At 47.6% G+C, this 22799-nt stretch overlaps 1 protein-coding gene across 1 annotated transcript; it reads right to left on the bottom strand.

Annotated features, from left to right (window-relative positions):
* Positions 1-571: 571 nt before the first annotated feature.
* On the bottom strand, positions 572-21869 carry F11R (F11 receptor). The gene is made up of 10 exons (XM_037506656.2): positions 21730-21869; positions 5045-5113; positions 4782-4889; positions 4408-4554; positions 3960-4162; positions 3690-3792; positions 3455-3562; positions 3289-3301; positions 2952-3000; positions 572-2817 (listed from the first exon to the last, which is right to left on the bottom strand). Exons 1-10 carry the CDS (start codon positions 21788-21790, stop codon positions 2782-2784), a joined length of 897 nt encoding a protein of 298 aa, XP_037362553.1. The 5' UTR covers positions 21791-21869; the 3' UTR covers positions 572-2781.
* Between the last annotated feature and the right edge of the window lie 930 nt (positions 21870-22799).

Raw genomic sequence — 22799 nt, 5'->3', positions numbered from 1 at the left:
TTTGCTTCTGCCTGCTCTGCTCCTCGCTCTGGTTCTGGTGAATTCTCTCACCCTCCCGCGCTTCTGACTGTACCCAGTGCATGTATAAACAAGCAAACAAACAAATAAATAAATAAATAAAACATGCCTCTATTAAAAAAAAATTAAAAAAAAAAAAAAAATGAACCAGCTTCATTCCTCTCCAATCCCCCAGCCCCGCCTTGATCTGTAAATAGTTAGGACATGAACAGAAAACACATCCATAACACTTGTTTTATCCCTGACCACCATGGGTCCAGTCTCAGAACATCAATACCTCTGTGTTCCTTTAAGGTAAGAAATGTCCAATTGAGTCATTCCTATTCAAGCATAGGCCAAAGGTAAGTTGAATTAAAACATGAATATGGGGCTTCAGGGAAAGAGATCCCTTATCTTTTTTTTTTTTTTGAAAGATTTTATTTATCTATTTTTGCATATAAGAACTAGGGTGTAGGCCAGAGGTGCGGCGGAGGCGGGTGGTTTGAGAGGATTCACTAGAGACAGAGTGGAGAGCAGAATAGGCAGATCTACTGAAACATACTACTAAGAGGAGCAGTGGGTGTAATAGGAGAGGTCTGTTGCACCATGTGGGTTAGCTCCCTGACTAGGGATCAAACTCAGGCCTTCTCAGTAGGCCTCTGTGGTGGTAGCACTGAGACTTAACCCGTAGGCCACCAGGGAGGCCCTGTCCCTTACCTCTTCATCAACAAAACTATCAGGAAGACTTTGAATGTCCAAGTCACTCTGGAAGTCCCAATTCTTTTAATTCAGGATTTAAACAAAGTCAATGTGAAAAATAAACATTTATTACAAAAATTAGTTTCAACATTCTAAAATGAAAGCAGACAGGGTGTCTCCCAACCCAGTTGTTACAAGTGGAGATGTAAAGTCCAAGGCGGATTATAACTGACTCACACTCAAGACAGTGACCCAGGGAGGGGGCAGCCATTCACCTCAGACCCACAGGAGCCAACTCATCTGCTTCCTATGGCCTTTCCTCCACATCCCCTCCCACCCTCTCCCAACCCTGACACAGAACTGAAACATACTTTAAAAATCTCATTCTTGCTGAACCGTTTTATAATTTCTTTTATTGTCTAATTAGATTTCATTTCCATCTGGAAATTTTATTTTTTTTTAATTGATGCATGACCCTTAATTGATGGTTTGATTTGTTTTTCCTTTTGTATCTCTGACAGAGAAGAAACCGAAATTCTGCTAGGGATTTCCAGATAATAGAATATGGCTTTAATACTCACCACTGGAAGCAAGATCAGGACCCCAATTTGCCCTCTTGCTAGTTAATAAATAGACTAGGGTATTGTGGTGGAAGGAAAATAGAAACTTAAGGGCAAGGAAGCATCCAGATGGGAATGAGCAAAGCAATGATGGGCCACCCTGCTTGTCCTTAATTGTGCGCTCAAATTTTCTCAAATACCCACCCCACTAAATAAAGTGTAGTCACTATTCTACCCTACTACTAAAGTGGTTTTTCAAATGTGAGAATCCCCCTACCACAGGCCTTAGAGAGGGTCTTCCTGTGGTCTTAGAGAAGCCCATTAATGCACCTAGTTGGAGTGGGGTAGGAGGGGGGACTTTCTCCTCTCACTGGAATTAAAGAGGCCAAGCAGAACCCCAAAGCACAGCAGCATCACCCTGGCAACTCCCAGTAAGGAAGGCGTGTCTCAGATTGTTCTGGAATGTGGTCCAGTGCTTGCACAGGAACCAGGGAGTGAACAGGGTGGGGACAGCACAGGTAGCTGGGAAGCAGAGCTTTAGGGGACCTGTTTGTACAATGGAGCAAGGGTACCTCACTACCCCCACTCCCTACAACAAGCAGCTTTGACATACCAGATTTTTATTTCCAGCAACAAATGGCTATATACAAATACACACACACACACACACACACAATCTCATCAAAGTACTCAGAAGCCCTCCTCCCATTCGATTTCATCACAGAGCTAAGACAACGCGGGTGCGCGCATGCCCACACACATGTCATGCATACTTGAGCTCATCAAAGAACTAAGACAACCTCACAGGTCCCCATAGACATCATAAAAGGATCTGTCCAGTTGTTCCAGCCAAGGGAAGAGTGATGGCTTGAGAACCAGCTCCAGTTCTTTGCATCAGTGGTATATCGCTTTACAGCTTTGCCTCCTGAAAGCTCAGCATGTTCTCAACAAAAGCTCCCATCTTTGCTACCAACACAGTCGGGTTTGGTCTGCTTGTGTTCAAGAGGGTCTTCATGGCACTCCCATGGGAAGTCAGAAGATGGGCTCCGGTGAACGAAGAGACGTGACATCACCCCCAAACACTCATTTTTGCTGCTCCAGCTGCCCATCCCCATTAGAACAGCTGGGACTAGCCTCAGTACAGGAGGAAAGCCAAGGAACTGGGCTTGAGATTCCCATTCAACGGCCACTATCGTCCGGTGTGGGGAGTGAGTGCCCACCACCCCCACCATCTGCTTGGAAGGGAAACAACATGCATCACTGGTTGACTGTTGCCTGATCCCTTGTGGTGGTGGGAAACGAAAGCTTTAAACAAGTCCCAGGCCACTCAGCAGTGGTGGGAAGGTAAGGGAGGGTGTGAAAGAGGAAGGGGTTAACAGTATTAAAAACACATCCTCACTAAGATAACAGAGGTCCCTGTGGGGGTGAGAAGTAAGGCATCCTGTGAACTACAGAGTCAGGGGCCAGAGTCTGGTAGCACCTGAGTAAGTAAGGCAAGCAGAGGACAGGAGACAGCCGGCCAGGGTCACACCAGGAAGGAGGAGGTTTGTTTGAAATCCCCCTGAGGAAACAAAACATCCAGTCACCTCTCTATAGTGCCTGGTAGCGGATAACTCCTCCAACACAGAGCACAGGCCAGAACCCCCACTCCAGCTGCACCCCCTGCCCCATTGGTCCCAGAACAGGCACACTCACCTCGCTGCGGGTGGTGGGCTGGTTATAAATCACCTTCTTACTTGAGGTCCTGCAGACAAGCCAGAAGACAAGGTACTCAGCCCTCACCTGTACCTCTGCCTGCCAGCTTCAGAGGCTGGAACTGAGAGCTTTCCAGAAGTTGGGTGGGGTGGGTGGGGCAGTAGGCCCTGTGAGAAAGGACAGGCCCAGGGCCACAGCAAGCAGGGCCGCAAACCCGCTGTCTTCCCTCCCGGGCTAGCTGCCTCCATCTCCAACCCCTTCCCCTGGGCCCAGCTCAGCTTCCAAGCATGTCCGTCATGTCCTCAACCTGGAAGAGCCCACGGCGGTGCTCACTCACCCCTTCTTTGCTTCTGAAAGAGAAAAAACAGGACCATAACCTGAGCAGGCTAGAAGATCACACGGTGCAGGAAGACAGGACTGGCACACTGCACATGCGGCACAGTACCAGGACCCCCACCCTGCCCAAAGGTGGAGTCAGAGAGCCTGTGAGGGCAAAAACTTACTGTCAAAGTAGCCTCGGCTGTAGGCAAACCACACACCAAAGATCAACAGTCCAAGGAGAATGAGGGTCACCAGGACAGCTGCCACAATGCCCCCCACATTCAACTCCGCTGTGAGACATAGACGAGAGGTCAGGCACCTGGATGCTCAATCCGGGCACTGAGAACAGCACCAAATTCAGGATGGAAATCAGACCTCTACCCGCCTCCCCAGGTGGTCCGAGCCACCCTCGCTCACCAGCTTCCATGCGCACGATCTCTGACTTCATGGGTGACCCTTGCCCATTCTGTGCCAGGCAAAAGTAGTCTCCAGTATCAGCAGCCGTCACAGGATCAAAGATCTGAAAACAAATCAAATTGGCTCTGTTTGAAGAAAACCAAGCTCCTATCTTTGTTGTCTCCTGACCCCAATGCCAAGTTTACCATGAATATAGCTTGTTCTTCCTCCCCACCTTCAGGGTACCCATAACCATGCCCCTCCCACCTCTCCCCAATTCCCCTTCCATACCAGCTCCCCTGTCTGTTCATTCAGGGTATAGGAAGAGTTGCTGAAAGCGCGGTTGCTCTTGGGCTCTAAAGGTATCTGCACCCCATCCTTGTACCAGGAGTACTTGGAGGGTGGGGAACCATCAGTCTCTGAGCAGATCAGCACTGCCCGGCTCCCGATGGTGGCCGATGTGGGGACACTGACTGTTGGCTTGGATGGAGGCACTGGGAAGGGAGAGAAGGCGCTGATGACAAGCCAGGGAGGGCTGCCTGGAATATGTATGGACTAGGAGGAAATCCCATTCAGCTCTAGCCTCCCTCCCTTAATGCCCTTAGGTCATTCCAAATAAGGTCATCCTCTCCTTGGAGGCACTGAATCCCACCCACCCACCAGCTTCAAAACATCACAGAGCCTTTAAGGATTTAAAGGCGGTAGATTCCAAGCCCACACAAAGACAAGTGACAGGTACCAAGCACAGTGAGATAGATGTTGACCTCCCCATAGGTGTTGCCACTGGGGTCAGTGACCATACAGGTGTATGTCCCATTGTCTCTCCGGGTCACAGAATTGAAGTAGATGTTAGAATCCGAGAGTTTGACTCGATCCTCAAAGGAAGCTGTCAAGGAGAGAGGAAGCAGGGGCAGAGTGAGCTGGAGAGCTGAGGCACTCTGGTGACAGTGACACCTAAGACACAGGGACTGTCCTGTATCCCCCCAGGAAGGGTGATGGGCAGGCTGGGGCATATGAGCCCCTGGGCACACCCATCCCCCGCCCTCCCCCTCCCCAACCTAGACACAACCCATCCTTCCACAACGGGCCACTAGGAAGGAGAGACTCACTCACCGGTAATCTTACTGTCGTGGCAGACAAGAGTGGTGCCAGTCCTGTTGGTAAACTTCCACTCTACACGGGGCGAGGTAAAGCCCGAGTAGGAGCAGTACAACATGACAGCTGCAGACAGGATCAAAGTGTGAGGGAGGAAGGAACAGTAGCAAGTGGAGAAAATGGGGAACTAGTGCCCCACTGTGGTTTTGGTGAGATGTTATCCAGGTTTCTGGGGGTCTGTGCCTCCCTACCCTCCACCCCCATGGCCCCTTCCAACTCACATTTATTCTCAGCAACATCCACTTTAGGACTGGAGGTGTGCACGTTACCCCTGCCCAGTGCTGGGGAGCCTGGGAAGAGAAGAGGATACATCAGAGAAATAGGTGCAGAAGGCAGAGCAGCATGCTCACCGGGTATCCAAAGCTGCTCTCCAGCACTTCTCTGTGCTAAGAGCCTAAGGTGAAGGGACTTGAGCTCTACCAGCTCTCCTCATACCTTCTGACCAGTATCGCAAAGAGAATAGCTTCCAATAGGCATTTTGCTATAATTGCAAGCCAATATTCTTTTATCACATCAATGGAAAGGAAATAATTCTTGCAAATGAAATTTATTTCATTTTTAATTTCGCCTTCTCTCCCTCCCAAATAATCTAATTAGAATCCTCTGAATACCAGAGTAGCTTCGCAAATGACATTTCATGGTTGGGAGAAAGCAAGAAAGCTTCTCAACAGGTCACTGCAGCCACTTGTCAAGACGATCCTGGCAGGAAGCCCACAAAGCTGGAGGCAAGGGCGGGAGGGAGGAGCCATGCAGAAGATAATAATAATAATCCCTGACATCTGTAGGGCATTCAGGGCTTCTGAACATGTTCTTGCATCCACTATATCATTTGATCCTTGAAACAAGCATGACAGGTCAGCAGGACAAGTGTTATTATCCAAAATTTCCATGAGGAACTGAGCCTATGAGAAGTACACCTACGATCACACAGCTGGTACTAAGTCAAGACCAGGACCTGGCTCAGGTGATCCATCCAAATCAGAGAAGGTATGTGGGGGTGGAGGGAAGAGGCAAGGCTAAATAAATAACATGGGGCCACACATCCCTAGAAAAACCCACTGACAGTGGATTCTGCAAACATGACACTTAATATACCTGCACTCAAGGCTCAAGCTCAGAGAATGCCTGACGCTTGTCCTGTCTTCCTCAGGTAAAGGCAAGTACATTTCTCCTTTATTTAATACTCACAAAAGTGAACATGGTCTCGAGACTACCTGTCTCATCTGAAAGATGAAGCATTCTGAACTTTAGGTGTTTTCTAAAGTCCTTTAGGTGTTGTTTGCTGGTTAGCATTAACATTTAGAGAATACTTTTATAACACTGTGAATTAGTCTGGATAAGTAATATCTTCCCCATTTTAAAGAAGAGAAAATTAAGTGTCTAAAAGGTTAAGTGACCCCAAAGATTTCACAGCAAGGAGATGACAGAACTCAGATGATTACCCCTAAGCCTCCTCTTTCCTTAGTATACGAGTCTTTATAAATCGGGCTGTCTCCAAAAAGTCATTTGCTACCAGAAGCCAACTATGGAATAAAATGTCATCCAGGGCCTCCCCTGGTGGTGCAGTGGTTGAGCGCTGGGCTGTGAAGCTCCCCGCAGCCTCTGCAGCGCCAGTTCTATCCCAGGCTGCCAGGCGAGGGTTCCACATGGCACGCAGACCTCTCCTGCCCGCCCGCTGCTCCCCTCAGCAGTGTACTTCGTCAGTCTGCCTGTTCTGTTCCTCCCTCTGGCTATGGTGAATTCTCTCACCCTCCCGCGCTTCTGACTGTACCCAGTACATGTATAAACAAAACAAACAAACAAACAAATAAATAAATAAATAAAAACATGCCTCTATTTAAAAAAAAAAAAAAAGACTAAGCACTATCACTGTGATGGCTCCTGCCATCCCCAGCCAGGGAGATAACCCACAATTGAGTTAACTGACCTCTCCTATCTCTCCACTGCTCCCCTCAGCAGTGTATTTCAGTAAATCCACCTGTACTGCTCCCCACACTGTCTCTGGTGAATCCTTTCACCCACACACCTCTGGCCTACACCCCACTTCTATGCAAAAACCAATACCTTTAAAACCTTTTTAAAAAACCTTTAAAAAATAAAAGTCAGGCCCATTTTGCCTATAAATTATTTCTAACACTATTACCCTGTATCTGTACATTTGGCATTATACTTTAATACATTTAATCAAATGTCATATCAGACACAGACATTAAATTAAGCAACTTTCACTGAACTGAAAACTGAGGACTTTCTTACTCAACTTTCATTAAGAAAGCTAATCAATGAGATGCCTTCATTTTTTGCTTGTTTGCCTTTTTTTTTTTTTTTTTTCCCTGTGGGACCCTCTGCCGTTGGCCAGGGAACAAACCGGCCCTGCAGAGGCTGCGGGCAGCCTCGCAGCCCACTGCTCAACCGCTGAGCCACCAGGGGAGGCCCTTTTTGCCTTCTGTTTTTTTAAGATTCTCAAAATTTTACAACTGTGATGCTTGAAGCAGATCTCTCTTCAGGAATGAGGGACTCCCGTTGGCCAGGTTGCTGGGAGACCTGCCAGAAGAAAGCCCTCCCTTAGCCACCAGCAGAGGGGAAACTGCTCCCTCACCCAGGGGTATGAGACCCAGGGCATCCTACCTCCAGGGGCACCCTCCTCCCAGGGACAGGCACAGCTGTACCCAGTGGGAGGAGGAGCAAGGCAATAAAGCCCCAGCAACTCGGACTCAACAATGAAGCCTACTGGGCCCCACAGCTCCCTATGGAGCAAAATTAGGCCAAGCTGTGACTACTGTGCAACTCACCTTCCCCTCGGCCCACATCTGCTCCCCTCCTCTCCAGGTGTGGATCCCAAGAACACTCCCTAATAAATGTCTTGGTACAGTAATTGATATTTCAGAGTCAGCTTCCTAAGAGCGCAATCTATGACACCACCCAAATAAAGAACAGCTTCTAATTAAAGTAAAAACCAGCTTTTGAAACAGAGAGACACACACACAGCAAAAAAGAAAAAAAAAAAATCACAGCATATGAATTTGATGGTTATTTTTGCATCACTTGAGTTTAAAAGTTTAAAGTTCTTTTATTTTTGAATCCTCCCTGGCCATCAGATCTAAACATTCACATGACATCACGTATATTCACAAACCCGGTGGCTATGATGTCATTTTTTAGAGTCAGTAGGTTTGAAGTGCGAGGTTCTTGAGTTCACTCTGGGAAAGTTTTCACCAGAGCTCCCGTTTCAGTGGCACACGGCAAGTTTCCCAGGTGAGTTTCTCCATCTTGTGGCACCTCCTTTCCAGTTTTTCTATTCTTATCCTCCATCAGCTACAGGCCTCTTCCCCTCCCCTTCATCAATCAGGATCACCACTCCCTAGCCGGCTTCTTTTCTCTGGTTTAAAGAACAGGCCATTCCCTCAGGGAATCCCCCTGCTCTCTGATGTGGGACTGCAGAGGTCTGCCTGCCTGTGGCTTCACCCCAAGTTCCGAACACCACTGTGACTGTCGACCCCACTGCAGTCAGGCCTAGGCCTCAGCACCACACACTTCAAGTCAGCACAGGATGATCAACTATGTAGGCCACTCCTCTCCCCAGCCCTGAACAAGGCCCTGCAACCAGCCTCCCTGCACCCAAATCCCAGCTTAGTTACTTTTACTTACAAGGTCATGCAACACAGGCAAGCCACTAGGCACTCTGAGCCTCAGTTTGTCCGTTTGTAAAATGGGGATAATAACAGTTTCTACATCAAAGCACTGTTGTTACGAGTTAAACAAGCAAATACAAATAAAGTGTTTACAACAGTGACCAACAGGAAGCACCAAATAAGTATTACATTGAATTGTCATCTGCCCATAGGCCTTTTGTACACACTTCTTTTCTGACTTCAAAGTCTTCATCATGGGCCTCCCTGGTGGCGCAAGGGGTTAAGCACCGCACAATGAAGCAATTGCAGCCTCTGCAGCATGAGTTCGATCCACAGCCAGGGAGAAACCCACATGGTACAGCAGACCTCTCCTGACTCCCAGCTGCTCCCCTCAGCAGTGTATTTCAGTCAATCTACTTGTTCTGCTCCCCACTCTGTCTCTGGTGAATCCTCTCACTCCCTGCATATCTGGCCTGTACCCCAGGTCTTGTATGCATACATAAGTAAATCTTAAAAAAAAAATAAGTTTTCTTCAACAAGACATATAAACAAATATAAATAGTGCCTGAAAAGTACATTCTCCCACCCACCAAACTCTTCTCTGTCATTGTAGCTTCCTTGAAAGACCAGTTCCTCTCTAGAACCTTCGTGGACAGACCTGAGAACTGAGAGCTTTTCTGAAACACAAGCACCTACACTGGGACATCCAGTTTCCTCACCCACTTTCTTTCCCTATTTTGTATTTCCCTGGCCTCATCACAGACCCCCTTTTGCATGTAACCTTGGACCTGTGTGCAGCCTTGGCATGCACACACACAAATAATGTCCTAGCGATTCACACAACAAATCGGCTGTGAAAAAAAAAAACATCCTTTCCACTGTGATGCTTAACTTAATGTTCACAACAAGAAAAGCCACTAGTCAAGGATATCAACAGGTATCTGGCCCTCCACTGTGCAACAGAAACCCTCCACTGAATTCTTGCACACCTAGCTTGATCTAGTTGGACAAATTGATTCTCTCCTCTTCCAAACTTCTTTTTTTGTTTGTTTTTGTTGGTGTTGTTTTATTTTATTCTTTCTTCTAAACTTTTTTTTTTTAAGATTTTTTTATTTATTCATACAAGAACTGGGGTACAGGCCAGAGGTGTGGGGGGTGAGAGGATTCACCAGAGACAGAGTAGGGAGCAGAACAGGAGAATGTACTGAAATACACTGCTGAGGGGAGCAGCGGAAGAGACAGGAGAGGTCTGCTCTACCATGTGGGTAGCTCTCTGGATGGCTGGGGATGGAACTCATGCAGCAATGGCTGCAGATAGCTTCTTAGAGCTGAGACCTAACCCCTTGCGCCACCATGGAGGTCCCTTTCTTCCAAACTTAATATTATCTACATGCACGATTTTCAGTCCACCACATCCATTCACCATGAACCTACTGCAATGTATCTGCTTTTTGCCTTGATATTAAAACAGCTCTCACTCAAAATCACAATGAGATTACTATTTCATACCTGTCAGAATGGTGATCTTTAAAAAGACAAGAAAGAACAAGGGTTGGAAGGAGTGTGTAGACATGGAAATTCGGGTACAGTATTGGTAGGAATGTAAATTGGTACAGCCTCTATGTAAAACAGTATGGCGGCTCCTCAAAAAGTTGAAACTAGGGCCTCCCTAGAAGCCTAGGGGTTAAGTCTCAGTGCTACCACAGCTTCCCAGGCCAGGGAGCTAACCCACAGACCTCTCCTGCCTCACTCACTGGTCCCCTCAGCAGTGTATTAAGCAGATCCTCCTGTTCTACTCCCCACTCTGTCTTTGATGAATCCTCTCACTCCCCACACCTCTGGCTACACACCAATTCTTTAACAAATAAATAAATAAATAGATAGATAGATCTTAAAAAAAATTTTTAAAAAGGGGCCTCCCTGGTGGTGCAAGGGGTTAAGATGCAGCACTATGACGCTATCTGTGGCCACTGCAGCACAAGTTCAATCCCTGGCCAGGGAGCTACCCACATGGCGCAGCAGACCTCTCCTATCTCATCCGCTGCTCCCCTCAGCAGTGTATTTCAGTCAGTCTGCCTATTCTGTTCCCCGCTCTGTCTCTGGTGAATCCTCTCACCCCCCACACCTCTGGCCTGTACCCCAGTACTGTATGCATAAATAAATAAATCTTTAAAAAAAAAAAAAAAGGAAGGAAGTAAGGATGTCCAGTATTTTGCTTTTTCAGTTACCTACTGTGGTCTTTGTAAGACATGTGACCCCACTGGTCACCCCCCTACCTCCTCAGCAGATAATCCCGCTGTCTACTTCAGGGTTCTGTCTTAGTCCCCTGTTTGAACAGTGCTTCCTCTGTCCATCCCAGCATTTTTTGGCCTTTTTTTCCTCTCCACATTCTCTCCAGGAAATTTCAAATAGCCCCAAATTCACCCACAGCCAGCTCTAGCACCACCTCTCACCTGATCTGCACACTTATCACATCTACACCTGGACCTCACACCCTTCCTGGCATCTCACAGTGCTTGGTGACATCTTCAGCCTCGCTCTTCTTTCCTGCCCCTCTCCAGGTTGGTAGCATCCCCACTTTCTTGGCACTTAAGCCATCACTGCTTCTTTCACTCTAATCAAACACCTAGCATGAGGGGCCTCCCTGATGGCACAAGGGGTTAAGTCTCAGCACTATGAAACTATACTCAACCACTGCAGCACAAGTTCAATCCCCAGGCAGGGAGCTACCCACATGGCACAGCAGACCTCACCTGTCTCACCCACTGCTCCCTTCAGCAGTGTACTTCAGTAGATCTGCCTATTCTGTTCCCCACTCTGTCTTTGGTGAATCTCCTTACCCCCCCGCACTTCTGGCCTGTACCCTAGTTCTTGTATGCATTGAAAACACTACTGCAGGGAGTAGCTGGTGAGACAGGAGAGGTCTGCGATGCCATGAGGGGAGTTCCCTGACTGGCTGGGAATTGAACCTGTCCTACAAAGGCTGCAGACAGTTTCACAGCTCTGCGTTCAACTCACTGCGCCACCAGGGAGGCCCAATACATAAATCTTAAAAACAAACAAACAAAAAAAAAACACCTAACATGATAAATCAGTTCCCAATCCTTCAAATTAGGTCCCTCCTGTACATACCCATTGCCATTTTGTAAAACCATCATCACCCAAAGAACTGCAATTGGTCTGTCTGCCTCATTTAATCATGACCCATTCAAACCTATCCTCCCTGCCACTGCAGGAGTACGAGTTACATTTATTGAGCACTTACTGTAAGGTAGGCACTGCCTGCTGTAAACACATCACATAAACAATCATTTAATCTCTACAACTTTGGGAGAGTGGGTGTTATTATCACCTCTATTTTCTACATGGGGAAACTGAGGCCCACAGCAGTTATGGAGGTGTGGATTCAAGTTGAGGCAGTCCAATTCCAGAGGTGATGCAACATGATAATATAGAGCCTTCCTAAACATACAAATCTGACATCCGCTTCAAGCCTTCATTGATTCCATCACCTTTAAGATAAAATTTAAATTCTTCAGCAAGTGAAAAAGTTCCTGTACTACTGACCTTGTTTTAAGCTTATCATATTCATCGCCTTCTATAGGTGCTGTAATTTACCCTCTGGGCATACAAAACTACTTATAATTCCCAGCAAAGGCAGCTGTTTTCATAATCGCTGCCCTTGCTCACAATACTTTTTTTTTTTTAAGATTTATTTATGCAAACAATAGCTGGGATACAGGCCAGAGGTGTTGGGAGTGGTGAGAGGATTCACCAGAGACAGAGTGGGGAGCACAACAATCATCTAAAGAAATAAACTGCTGAGGGGAGCAGCAGGAGAGACAGGAGAGGTCTGCTGTGCCATGTGGATTAGCTTCCTGGCCTGGGATCCAACTCCTCCCTGGCCTGGGATAGCTTCATAGTGCTGTGATTTAACTCACTGCACCACCAGGGAGGCCTAGTGGAGCAACCTTTCCCCTCTTTTTCCATCAGGTCAGAAGCTATTTGTCTGTGGTCTGTTCTGAGAAATGACCTACCCCACCCCTAGTCCTCAACTAACCCAGCTTAAGTCCTTTCTCAGACAGAAGAACCCCTGCAAAACACTATCAACGCACTTTCCCATTACGATGACATCATCTGTGTACGTGCATTCCTCTACTAGACAGTAAACCTCCTGGGAGCAGGGAATGCCTGCTGTTATTATGAGCACTCAGCACTTAGCAAAATGCCTGGTACAGATTGACAACAGACCCTTAAATTAGGTCACAGCTGACCATTCGCTGTAACATCTATTTGTTAAGGTTTATCTACAAAGATAAGCCCATTTGGGCCTCCCCTGGTGGTGCAGAGGTTTAGCACTTGGCTGCGAGGCTGCCCACAGCCTCTGCAGCTCCGAGCGAGGGTCCCACCCCCACACACACACAAAGATAAGCCCATTTTTCAAAGTGGCAGATGGAGTACATGCAAAGGAAAAAGAACAGGCGCCAAAGACTACCCTAGATTTTAATAAGAGCAAAGGGTTTGTATTTTTTTTTTAATTCTTCAGCTTCATAACTTAAAAATAAAGGCCTTTTACATTTGCTTCATTGTTTTAACACAGAATTAAAATTCTTCACACACGGAAAATTTCCACCTGTCCTTTTGCTAAAAGGACTGGTTTCTGCACCTGGGTTGCAATGTCTTGTGTGTCTGCACACACAATGGCAGACTGGTTTCATGCATCTATGGGAAGTGTGCATAGACAAATAAGGGAGAAGCACAAGGATAGATAAATTAAGTAGAAGCATAAGGAAGTCTTCTAATGCAGCAAAAGTTGGAGAATGCTGTATTTCCATGTAAATCACCCCATTGTCTTCATGACCACAAGAGCAACCAAAAAGCTTCTTGTAACACAAGTCACTGGGGAGGAAGCCCAAGGCCAGAACATTGCTCTTTTTGCAGAGGTGATCTCCAAAATGGATTGTAGTTGTTATGGGCTAAATTGTGTTCCCTCAAAATCTGTATGCTGAGCTCCCAAACCACAGTCTCTCAGAATGTGACTGTATCTGGTGACAGAATCTTTATTTTTATTTATTTTTAAAATATTTATTTATTCGTGCATACAAGAACTGGGGTGTAGGCCAGAGGTGCTGGGGGTGAGAGGATTCACCAGAGACAGAGTCGGGAGCAGAACAGGCAGATTGACTGAAATACACTGCTAAGGGGAGCAGCAGGCAAGACAGGAGAGGTCTACTGTGCCATGTGGGTCAGCTCCCTGGCCAGGGATCGAACTCATGCTACAGTGGCTGCGGATAGCTTCATAGTGCTGACACTTAATCCCCTGCACCACCAGGGAGGCCCTGGTGACACAATCTTTGAAGATATTAAGTTAAATTGACCTAGAGCTGCCAGGCCACGCCCTGGCCACCCAAGACCTTGAACTGGAAAAAGGGGATTGAAAAGTGGATGAATGAAGACAAATGATCATTGAATTATCAGGAGTGTTTGGAGTCTTTATTTAGAAGTTTAGGATGTTTTTGTGACCAGAAATATGCTATGGGAACTTAACTCTTATTTATATTAATTAGCCTATGGTCAAATTGGATTTGTTATAGGTTGTTTCATTCAAAGTTGCAGCTTTGGGCCTCCCTGGTGGTGCAGGGGTTAAAGTCTCAGTGCTATCCCAACCATGGCCAGGGAGGTAACCCACATATGGCACAGCAGACCTCTCCTGCCTTGCCCACTGCTCCCTTTAGCAGTGTATTTCAGTAGATCCACCTGTTCTGCTCCCCACTCTGTCTCTGGTGAATCCTCTTACCCTCACCCACCCCACACCTCTAGCCTACACCCCAGCTCTTGTATGCATTAAAACACACACACACAGTTGCAGCTTCCAGGAATCTATCTTCTGGAAGTGAGGGCTAGACTATAGTTTTAGCCACACAGTGGCATTTGTTATGGCAGCCTTGGCTGACTAATACAACAGCCTAAGAGAGGCATCAGCAGGGGGCATCAGGGTGAATCCCCAGTAACGGAACATAACCAAGAAAACTGCTGTATAAAATAGTGACAGTTAACATATATGTGCCAGGCACTCTTCTCAGTCCTTTAAAGATTTAATTCATCTAGTCCTTGTAATGCTGAGATAAATATTTTTGGTCCCATCTTACAAGAGTTAAGTGGAGCACAGAAATTGAGCAATTTGCTCAAGGTCACAGAGCTAGTAAGTAGCAGAGCTAGGATTGTAACCCAGGTAATCCAGCTCCAGGTCATGATACATCAGGCAACTATGTAAAATGTACATATTGCCTTTCCAAAGGTCAAGGTTGACCAATTTATACTGGCATAGGACTATGCCCAAATATAAAAATAACCTGAGTATAAGCATGAAAACAAAAACCTCTTAGACTCCAAACACTTGACCATATGTATAATCTGAAATGAGATGAGGTAACTTTTTCTTTCCGTGTTCTACATTACCATAATTTGCAAGTATGTATAAACATTTTAATTTAGAGAAAAGTGAGGAAGGAGAATAAAATAGGAGGAGGAGGAGGATGGGGAAAATCAGACAGATCACAAAAGCAAAGAAAAATAAAAGAAAGCCAGAAAGGAGAGGCAAAAAGAAAGGGGGGGGGGGAATGGATGATTTAAAAAATACTAACAGGAAATTTCCAAATAGTGTCATACCAGGAAGCAAAGAATGATTAAATAAATGTCAAAAGTGAGAGATAGCATCTCAAATTACTAGAGCAAAGATATCTTTTTAATAATGGTGTTGAAACAACTAGGTAACTATTTTGAATAAGATAAAATTAGAACCATACCTCATTCCACACACAAGAATGAATTTCAAGGCCTCCCCTGATGGTGCAGCGGTTGAGCGCTGGGCTGCGAAGCTGTCCACAGCGTAGCGCCAGTAGCGCCAGTTCGATCCCCACTGCAGGCGCGAGGGTCCCACATGGCACGCAGACCTCTCCTGCCACGCCCACTGCTCCCCTCAGCAGTGTATCTGTTCTGTTCCCCGTTCTGGCTCTGGTGAATTCTTTTACCCTCCCGCGCTTCTGACTGTACCCAGTGCTTGCTTGCATGCATAAATAAATAAATAAATAATTCTTTAAAAAAAAAAAAAGAATTCCAAATGGATTAGAGATCCAAATGAAAAATGTGAAACCATAAAGGTACTAAAAAAGACATGAGTGAATTCATCTGAACCTCCATGAATAGGTGTTAGCTCAGTTAACTCTGACACAAAACCCAGAGACAACAAAATGGTGATTAATTTGACAACATAAAAACAACCAGTTTTGGGGTCTCCTTGATGGCCTAGGGGTTAAGTCTCAGAGCTGATCCACATGGTGCAGCAGACCTCTCCTGTCTCGCCTGCTGCTCCCCTCAGCAGTGTATTTCAGTCAGTCTGCCTGTTCTGTTCCCCACTCTGTCTCTGGTGAATCCTCTCACCCCCTCCCACCTCTGGCCTGCACCCCAGTTCTTGTATGCATGAATAAATAAACATTTAAAAAGATTATATTTAAGGTGTCTTTTACTTAAAATAGAATTACATTTATTCAGTGGAAAAGACTGGAATGAAATGCCAGCAGTAGTGTTTTTCTCTAGACAATAGGATTAAATATGATTCTCTTTTTTTTTAAGATTTATTTATTTATACAAGAACTGGGGTACAGGCCAGATGCGCAGGAGGGTGAGAGGATTCACCAGAGACAGAGCGGGGAACAGAACAGGCAGACTGATGAAATACACTGCTGAGGGGAGCAGTGGGCGAGACAGGAGAGAGACAGGAGAGGTCTGCCTCGCCATGTGGGCAACTCTGCTGCCGGCCCAGCACTGCAGAGGCTGTGGAAAGCTTCACAGCGCTGCGCTCAACTGCCTGCGCCACCAGGGAGGCCCATGATTTATTTTCTTAATGTTCTTCTGGGTTTTCCTATTTTCCTACATTGAGCATGTATCACTTAATAAAAGAAAATTATCTTTTAAAAAAGTAACTCTCTTCTCTATGCTCCCAAAACATTTTGTACTTTGATGACATTTTGTACTTTGATGCTCTATGTTTTACTTAGTTGCTATTTATCTAGTTCCTGGGAACAGAGAAACCAGGATTAGTTCTTATCCTCCTCAGCACAGTTTTGCCAGGAGAAGCAATTGAGATGTGGGCCTCCCTGGTGGTGCAGGAGTTAAAGTTTCAGGGCTATCAAGCTGTCACTAGCTGCTGCAGCATGAGTTCTATTGGCATGAGTTCTATCACAGCCAGGGAGCTAACCCTCATGGCACAGCAGACCTCTCCTATCTCATGCGCTGCTCCCCTCAGCAGTGTATTTCAGTACATCTGTCTGTTCTGCTCCCTACTCTGTCTCTGATGAATTCTCTCACCTCCCACACTTCTGGCTTACACCCCAGTTCTTGTATGCATAAAATAATAAATCTTTTTAAAAAAAGAAGCAATTGAGATGAGAAGGTGATCAGAGGGTGGAGACCTCCAGACACAAAACAGAACCCACCACCAACCACTCCTTCTATCAGATCAAACCTACAACAGCTTCTTCTTTCTACTGCTTTTCTAAAGAAAACTTTGTGGCCTCCCCCGTGGAGCAGCCGTTGAGCGCTGCCCGCGGCCCGCCGGTTCGATGCCGGTTCGATTCCGGCTGCTCCCTGGCAACCGGAGGAGGGGAGCGCAGACCTCTCCTGCTGCAGCCTGCTGCTCCCCTCAGCAGTGTACTTTGCTCCCCGCTCTGGCTCTGGTGAATTTGCTCGCCCTCCCGCGCTTCTGACTGTACCCAGTGCTTGTATAAATAAATAAATAAATCTTAAAAAAAAAAGAAAGAAAGAAAACTTTGTTTTCCCTATGCATCCTGTTAATTATTGGAATTTTCCAAAAGCTGCTTTCATGCCATTAGTTTGTTTGAATTCTTTTTTTTTTTTTTTTTAAGGAAGGAAAAGGAGGGAAGCTCTCTGGGTTTCTCTACATATTCACCCAACTTCCTTTCTAGGCATATGAGTCTCATAGGAACCTCCAGCTTTAAGGGAGGATGAGAGCAAGCCTCCAAAAGCCACCAGCAACCATGACAGCTTGCTGGGTTTACCTAATGTAAGCTAAGTGTTACCAGTACCTCTGGCCCCCTCAAAGCTGGTATTATTTTTTACCTCTAAATCTCCAGCACAGAGCTCAGTACATAATAAACACCAACGTCAACTGGGTTAACAAATAAATTTGACATTGCAATACAATGAGAACCTGGACCTAGGACTTGCATCCAGATTGCCCTTCCCTCCACCACTCTCTGCAGACTGACTCACTCCTGGAGGTTAAGGAGGGCCAGATAAGGAATGCGTGGGCAAGGGTTTTGTGAACCCAGCAGGCGGGGCTAGGTCTAATCAGCCACCCTTGGCTGCACTTCCAGAGACGTAGGTCACCTGGCACAGCCTTGAGCCGAAAGTGGTAATGGCAGCGAGAGAGAGTGCTCACTCTGAGCTGCCTCCTGCCCGCAGCAGAATTTCCAGTTCTACCTGCTAGGCTCCTCCCTCCCCCACCCCCACCCCCCTAACCCGCCCTTCTCCCCCAGACCAGGGCTCACTCCAGGAGCTGGCATCAAACTTCCTGCCAGCCAGCTGCTTCCTCCTGTCCCACCCCCATGTTTCGAAACAAACAACAGGCGGACTTGGGACAGAAACTCTGCTTATCAGGGAGTCACAGGCAGATGAACTCTGAGTTTTCAATGCCTGGAAACCACCCCCCACTGCGTCCACTCACTCTGCTTCCCACACTCCCTTCACAAGGGCAAAGCCTCTCCCACAATTACATTTGAGTGGCCATCAGACCCTTTCTGAAAAGGAAGCTGTCGTTAGAAAGCCCCACATTCTCTCCTCAGTGCTAGCAGGTGTAAAACCCAAGCTCTATTAAGATTTATTTATGCATACAAGAACTGGGGTACAGGCCAGAGTTGAGGGGGTGAGAGGATTTCACCAGAGACAGAGTGGAAAGCAGAACAGAAGGATGTACTGAAATACACTGCTGAGGGGAGCAGTGGGTGAGACAGAAGAGGTCTGCTGAGCTATGTGGGTAGCTCCCTGACAGGCCGGGGATGCTGCAGAGACTGTGGATAGCTTCACAGTGCTGTGCTTAACCCCTTGCGCCACTAGGGAGGCCCTGTGGATTAACCTACTTTAAATGAATAAACTATTTGTTAAATGGCAGCAGCTCTACACCAAACTGAAAGGAGGCTGGAGATCAAGACGCGTCCCCATTACAAAGAAACTGAAGAGAAACATCAAATATAAGAGTTCTGAATGGAGAGAAAAACTAAGGTGCTGGAATTCCACTAGCACTCTCTTCCTAGTTTCAGCAGACGTCAGTCACTGGTCTCTAGTTTCGAGGGAACAATTCCTTCCTGGGAGTAAATTCCAGGGGGAGGGGTGGGGAGGGGATGCAGGAGAGAGAAGTAAGCAGGATTCACAGGCTACAGTTTTGAGTAAGTCTAACCCTGAACAGCAAAGTGAGAAGAGCTTGAACAGGTTACACCAGGACCTGGAGGCTCCCAGATTCAGTGTCCTCCTTCCTGGATCACCATGATGAAGTCAGGATGCTTGAGTTGGGGGTAGGGAGCTCAGGTTCCTCTTTCTTCCTGTGGTTACACCAATGTCATCTTATTCACTCACCACCTGCCAAGCAGACCTGCCCCTCCTCAGCTGGCAGAGAGCTGGAAAATTTGCTAACTGTAGGTAGGCTCTCGCCAGATGGGGAGGAAAAAACTGGCATTCTCTGTCACCAGTTTAGCTTTTGCCAAACACAGTTCTCCCAGGGTTTAGTCTCCCATCCTTGTCCCAGTAGGCTCAGAGCTTCTTCCACTAGGTTCCCCAGGCTGGGGCTGGGTCTTTGCTTGATCTGTCAATTCTATCTTGCCCCTTCTTCTTCCTCCCTGATGGCAACATCCACAATAAGCACCACTTGGGCATCTTGTATATATGCTTCTGACATTCCAGAGGCAGGGGACAGACTAGATGCCCAAAAAGGACACCCTACTTTTTCACTCTTGCCATTTGGGATCTAGCAGAGTCTCTCCCGGCTTCCTTTGACCTACTCAACTAGGGACAGCATTTTTTCATCCTAACAAAACCCAAAGGGGTAATAGCTGCCCAATAATAATCCCTTTGTGTCTATGTAATGTAGCTATTATCCAGGTTGATGCTCAGGACAAGGTTAGGACAAGTATTATTACTCCTGTTTTACAGATGAAAAGACTGAACTACAAGCCTAAGACACAATAAAGCAGAGTCAAGCTGGAACCAGGTGGGGTGGCCAGGCTCCTATTGTCATCCTCATTTCATAATCAAATCGCTTCCCCCACCCCAAGTCTAGGCCAATTTAAATGTAACAAGGTCAGCTTCTCCACCCCCTGCACATGATACTTCCCAAGATGCATGGTCCTGTCGAGCTAATATAGCAGCATTTCAGGCTCCTCCCAAGCTCCTAAGCTGCTTAGGTCCCTGACATCCATTGCCATTCCCATGCTCAGCAAGGCACAATCACAGTTCTTTCAGTGCAAGTAGGAAGTCTCGTGCAATTTTCACAAATAATATCAAAAACTAGGGAGAGAGAAAAGGAAGGGGAGACAGGCACAGCTTCCAGAAAGCTTCTAAGTCTGATAAACATGGTCACAAAACCAGTCACTGACATAGAAAAAGAACCTTCTAGGGTTAGGGGATGAGAGGGAGAGGGGAGGAATGTACTAGACCATAGAACAGTATTTCATTGGCAAAGTCTTTAGTACTGACCACCAAACAGAACCCAAAAAAAAAATGAGCATTAGCAGTAGCTCTAAGATTCAGTCAGAAGTGAATAGATGAGAGTGGGGAAATAATGGAAGTTGGAGAAGAAAAGAGACACCACAGAAGAGTAGAATGAAAGGAAGAGGTAGGTGAGAGAAGAAAGATTCTAGTGGGAAAGAAAGACTGAAAAAGGTAATAAGATAGCAGATTCTGGAACAGTAGCCCTAACCGATGTTTGCCATCATGGAGACTGGGATTCTGCACCCAGGAGTGGAAGGAGAAGGGAGTCAGGAGACTCCACCCTCAGGTTCTTTTGTCAATCTGGAAAAGTCATTTCCCCTCTTTGGACCTGTTTCCTTATCTGTTCAGTACAATGAGAACTGGAGTTGCCTTTGGTCTAGCCCATCCCAAGGGTTTATGTTTTTGTGATAAGAGAGAAAATGAAAGGTCAAGGCACCTGTGTAAGGCAGGGGAATCTATTTCCACCCTTCAAAATCAAGCAAAATGAATTGCTTTATGATCACCGATAACTAGTTTTCATCACTCATTTCTTTTAAACTTCCTAAAACATGAGCTTCGAATTGAAAACAGATTCCTACAGAACACTCACTGACTGTTTTCCACAGAAGGACACACACAGACACTCAGGAATCAGACAGACACACTTGTAGGTGCTGACACAGGTTGACTATATCCATAGAAAGAGGCAAGTCCCGGCAAGTGAGCCTCATTGTTCCACCGGAAAGGGAGTTTACAAAGGAAACAAAAACTCTAGGCGGCCAGGGGGAGGGCAGAGTTAGGGCTCTGAGCAAGATCCAGCCAACCAACAGATAGGTGCTCCCTGAGGAATGGCTGCTCAGTCAACAACATTTGTTATGGACTCTTGGGGTAGTTCTTCTGGAGAGGAACTTTGAATGATATGCTCTAAGGCACTTCAGATTTCCTCTTCCAACTTTGCACCGACCTTCTCCAGAGCAACCACCACCCAAAGATCCAGGAGGGCTAAAAAGTCCGCTTCAGCAACAGCCAGGAAAAGAGACTTCCGTCCACCCACCTCCGCTAGGTTTTCTCTGAAGACCCTTCGGGAACAGGGCGGTCAAGGGCCAAGGGAAGCGGGGGTGGGGGGTGAGAGGATCCCGGCTTCTCTGGGGTTGCTGGGTGAGCGAGCGGCAAGGTGGCCCTCCCCAGGTGCGTGTGGCGGGGGATCGCTGGCTGGAGGCATGTGGGCGCTGCGCCCATGGCCCTCCCCGTTATTTGAGGGGAGCTGCGGAGGGGGCACTGGCTCCGGGTGGGTGTACCGAGTGCGATCACAGCTCACCGGTGTGGGGGAGGAGAGCCACCCTCTGCCCAGGGAGAAGGGGAGTCTGTCGAGAGGACCGGGGCCAGTTCAAAAGACGCGGAGAAGAAAACCGGCGGGTTTCGGAACTCCTCCCTCCTGCGGCAAAGGGCGTGGGGAGCGCCCTCTTCTACCTTACGACCGACCCACCGACTCCTTCCGAGCTCGGGTAACTTACACAGGATCACCAACGTGAAGAGCAGCCACTGCGTCCTCCCTGGCCTCGTCTCAGACCCCATAGCGATCAGCACCACGAAGAACAGCGCCGCGGAGCCCCGCACACCGCGCTTCGCCCACAGCAGCGCCCGCTCTGCGCTCGGCCGCCAGGTGGGGCCCTGAAGTCCCGCCCCCTCGCCCCATAGGCCGGCGCCCCGCCCCTGCGCAACCCGATTGGCGGAGGGGCACGCCGCTCCGCCGAGTGACTCACCGCCGCCAGGTGCGACGCGACCCGCGACTCGCTATCCCGGGGGATTGGGCCGTCCAAGCCCAGCCGCGTCTGATTGGCTGAGGGGACTGTCGGTCAGGAGGTGACCGCGCACCTCCCGCAGGTGAGGACGGCGGGTTGGGCGGCGTTCCGGCGGTGAGGACTCCGCCTGGCCGAGTTCCGAATTGGGCTCCATGGAGAACCACGGAAGAGCCCACGCTTTGTTGTTGGCGTGTAAATTGTTGGGGACCTCAGAAACTTGGTCCCACCTTTGATAAGTGAAAAACACACAATATGCGGGGGGTGAGGGGAGGGCCAGGAGAAACGAGGCATGATACCTTTATAGAGCCCCAAATTGTGTTCCTCTGTCAGCTCCTTAGCATTCCGGGGCTTGGGTAGCCCAGCGAGGAGAGAGGGAAGAGAAAGGGAGAAGAGAGCGTTCACCTCATAGTGGGAGTTTCGGGCCTCCCCGGTGGCGCAGCGGGTTGAGCGCAGCGCTGTGAAGCTGTCCGCAGCCTCTGCAGCACCGGTTTGATTCCCGGCCGGCCGGCCAGAGAGATTCCCACTCGGCATGGCAGACCTCTCCTGTCTCGCCCGCTGATGCGCTCAGCAGTGTGTTTCAGTCCGTCTATCTGTACTGCTCCCTACTCTGTCACTGGTGAATCCCCTCACCCTCCCGCGCCTCTGGCCTGTACCCCAGTGCTTGCATAAATAAATAAATCCTGAAGGAAAAAAAAAAAAGGGTGGAGGGAATTTCATTATCTCACATTATCTCAAGAACTGTAAACATGCGTAGACCAAACACACCCAGATCATAGAAACTA

Source organism: Talpa occidentalis, unplaced genomic scaffold (genome assembly GCF_014898055.3).
Source record: "Talpa occidentalis isolate TD23 unplaced genomic scaffold, MPIMG_talOcc4v2.1 talOcc4.12, whole genome shotgun sequence".
Classification (NCBI taxonomy): domain Eukaryota; kingdom Metazoa; phylum Chordata; class Mammalia; order Eulipotyphla; family Talpidae; genus Talpa; species Talpa occidentalis.
The sequence above is the reverse complement of the archived record's forward strand: the minus strand, read 5'-3'. Positions and strand labels throughout refer to the sequence as shown.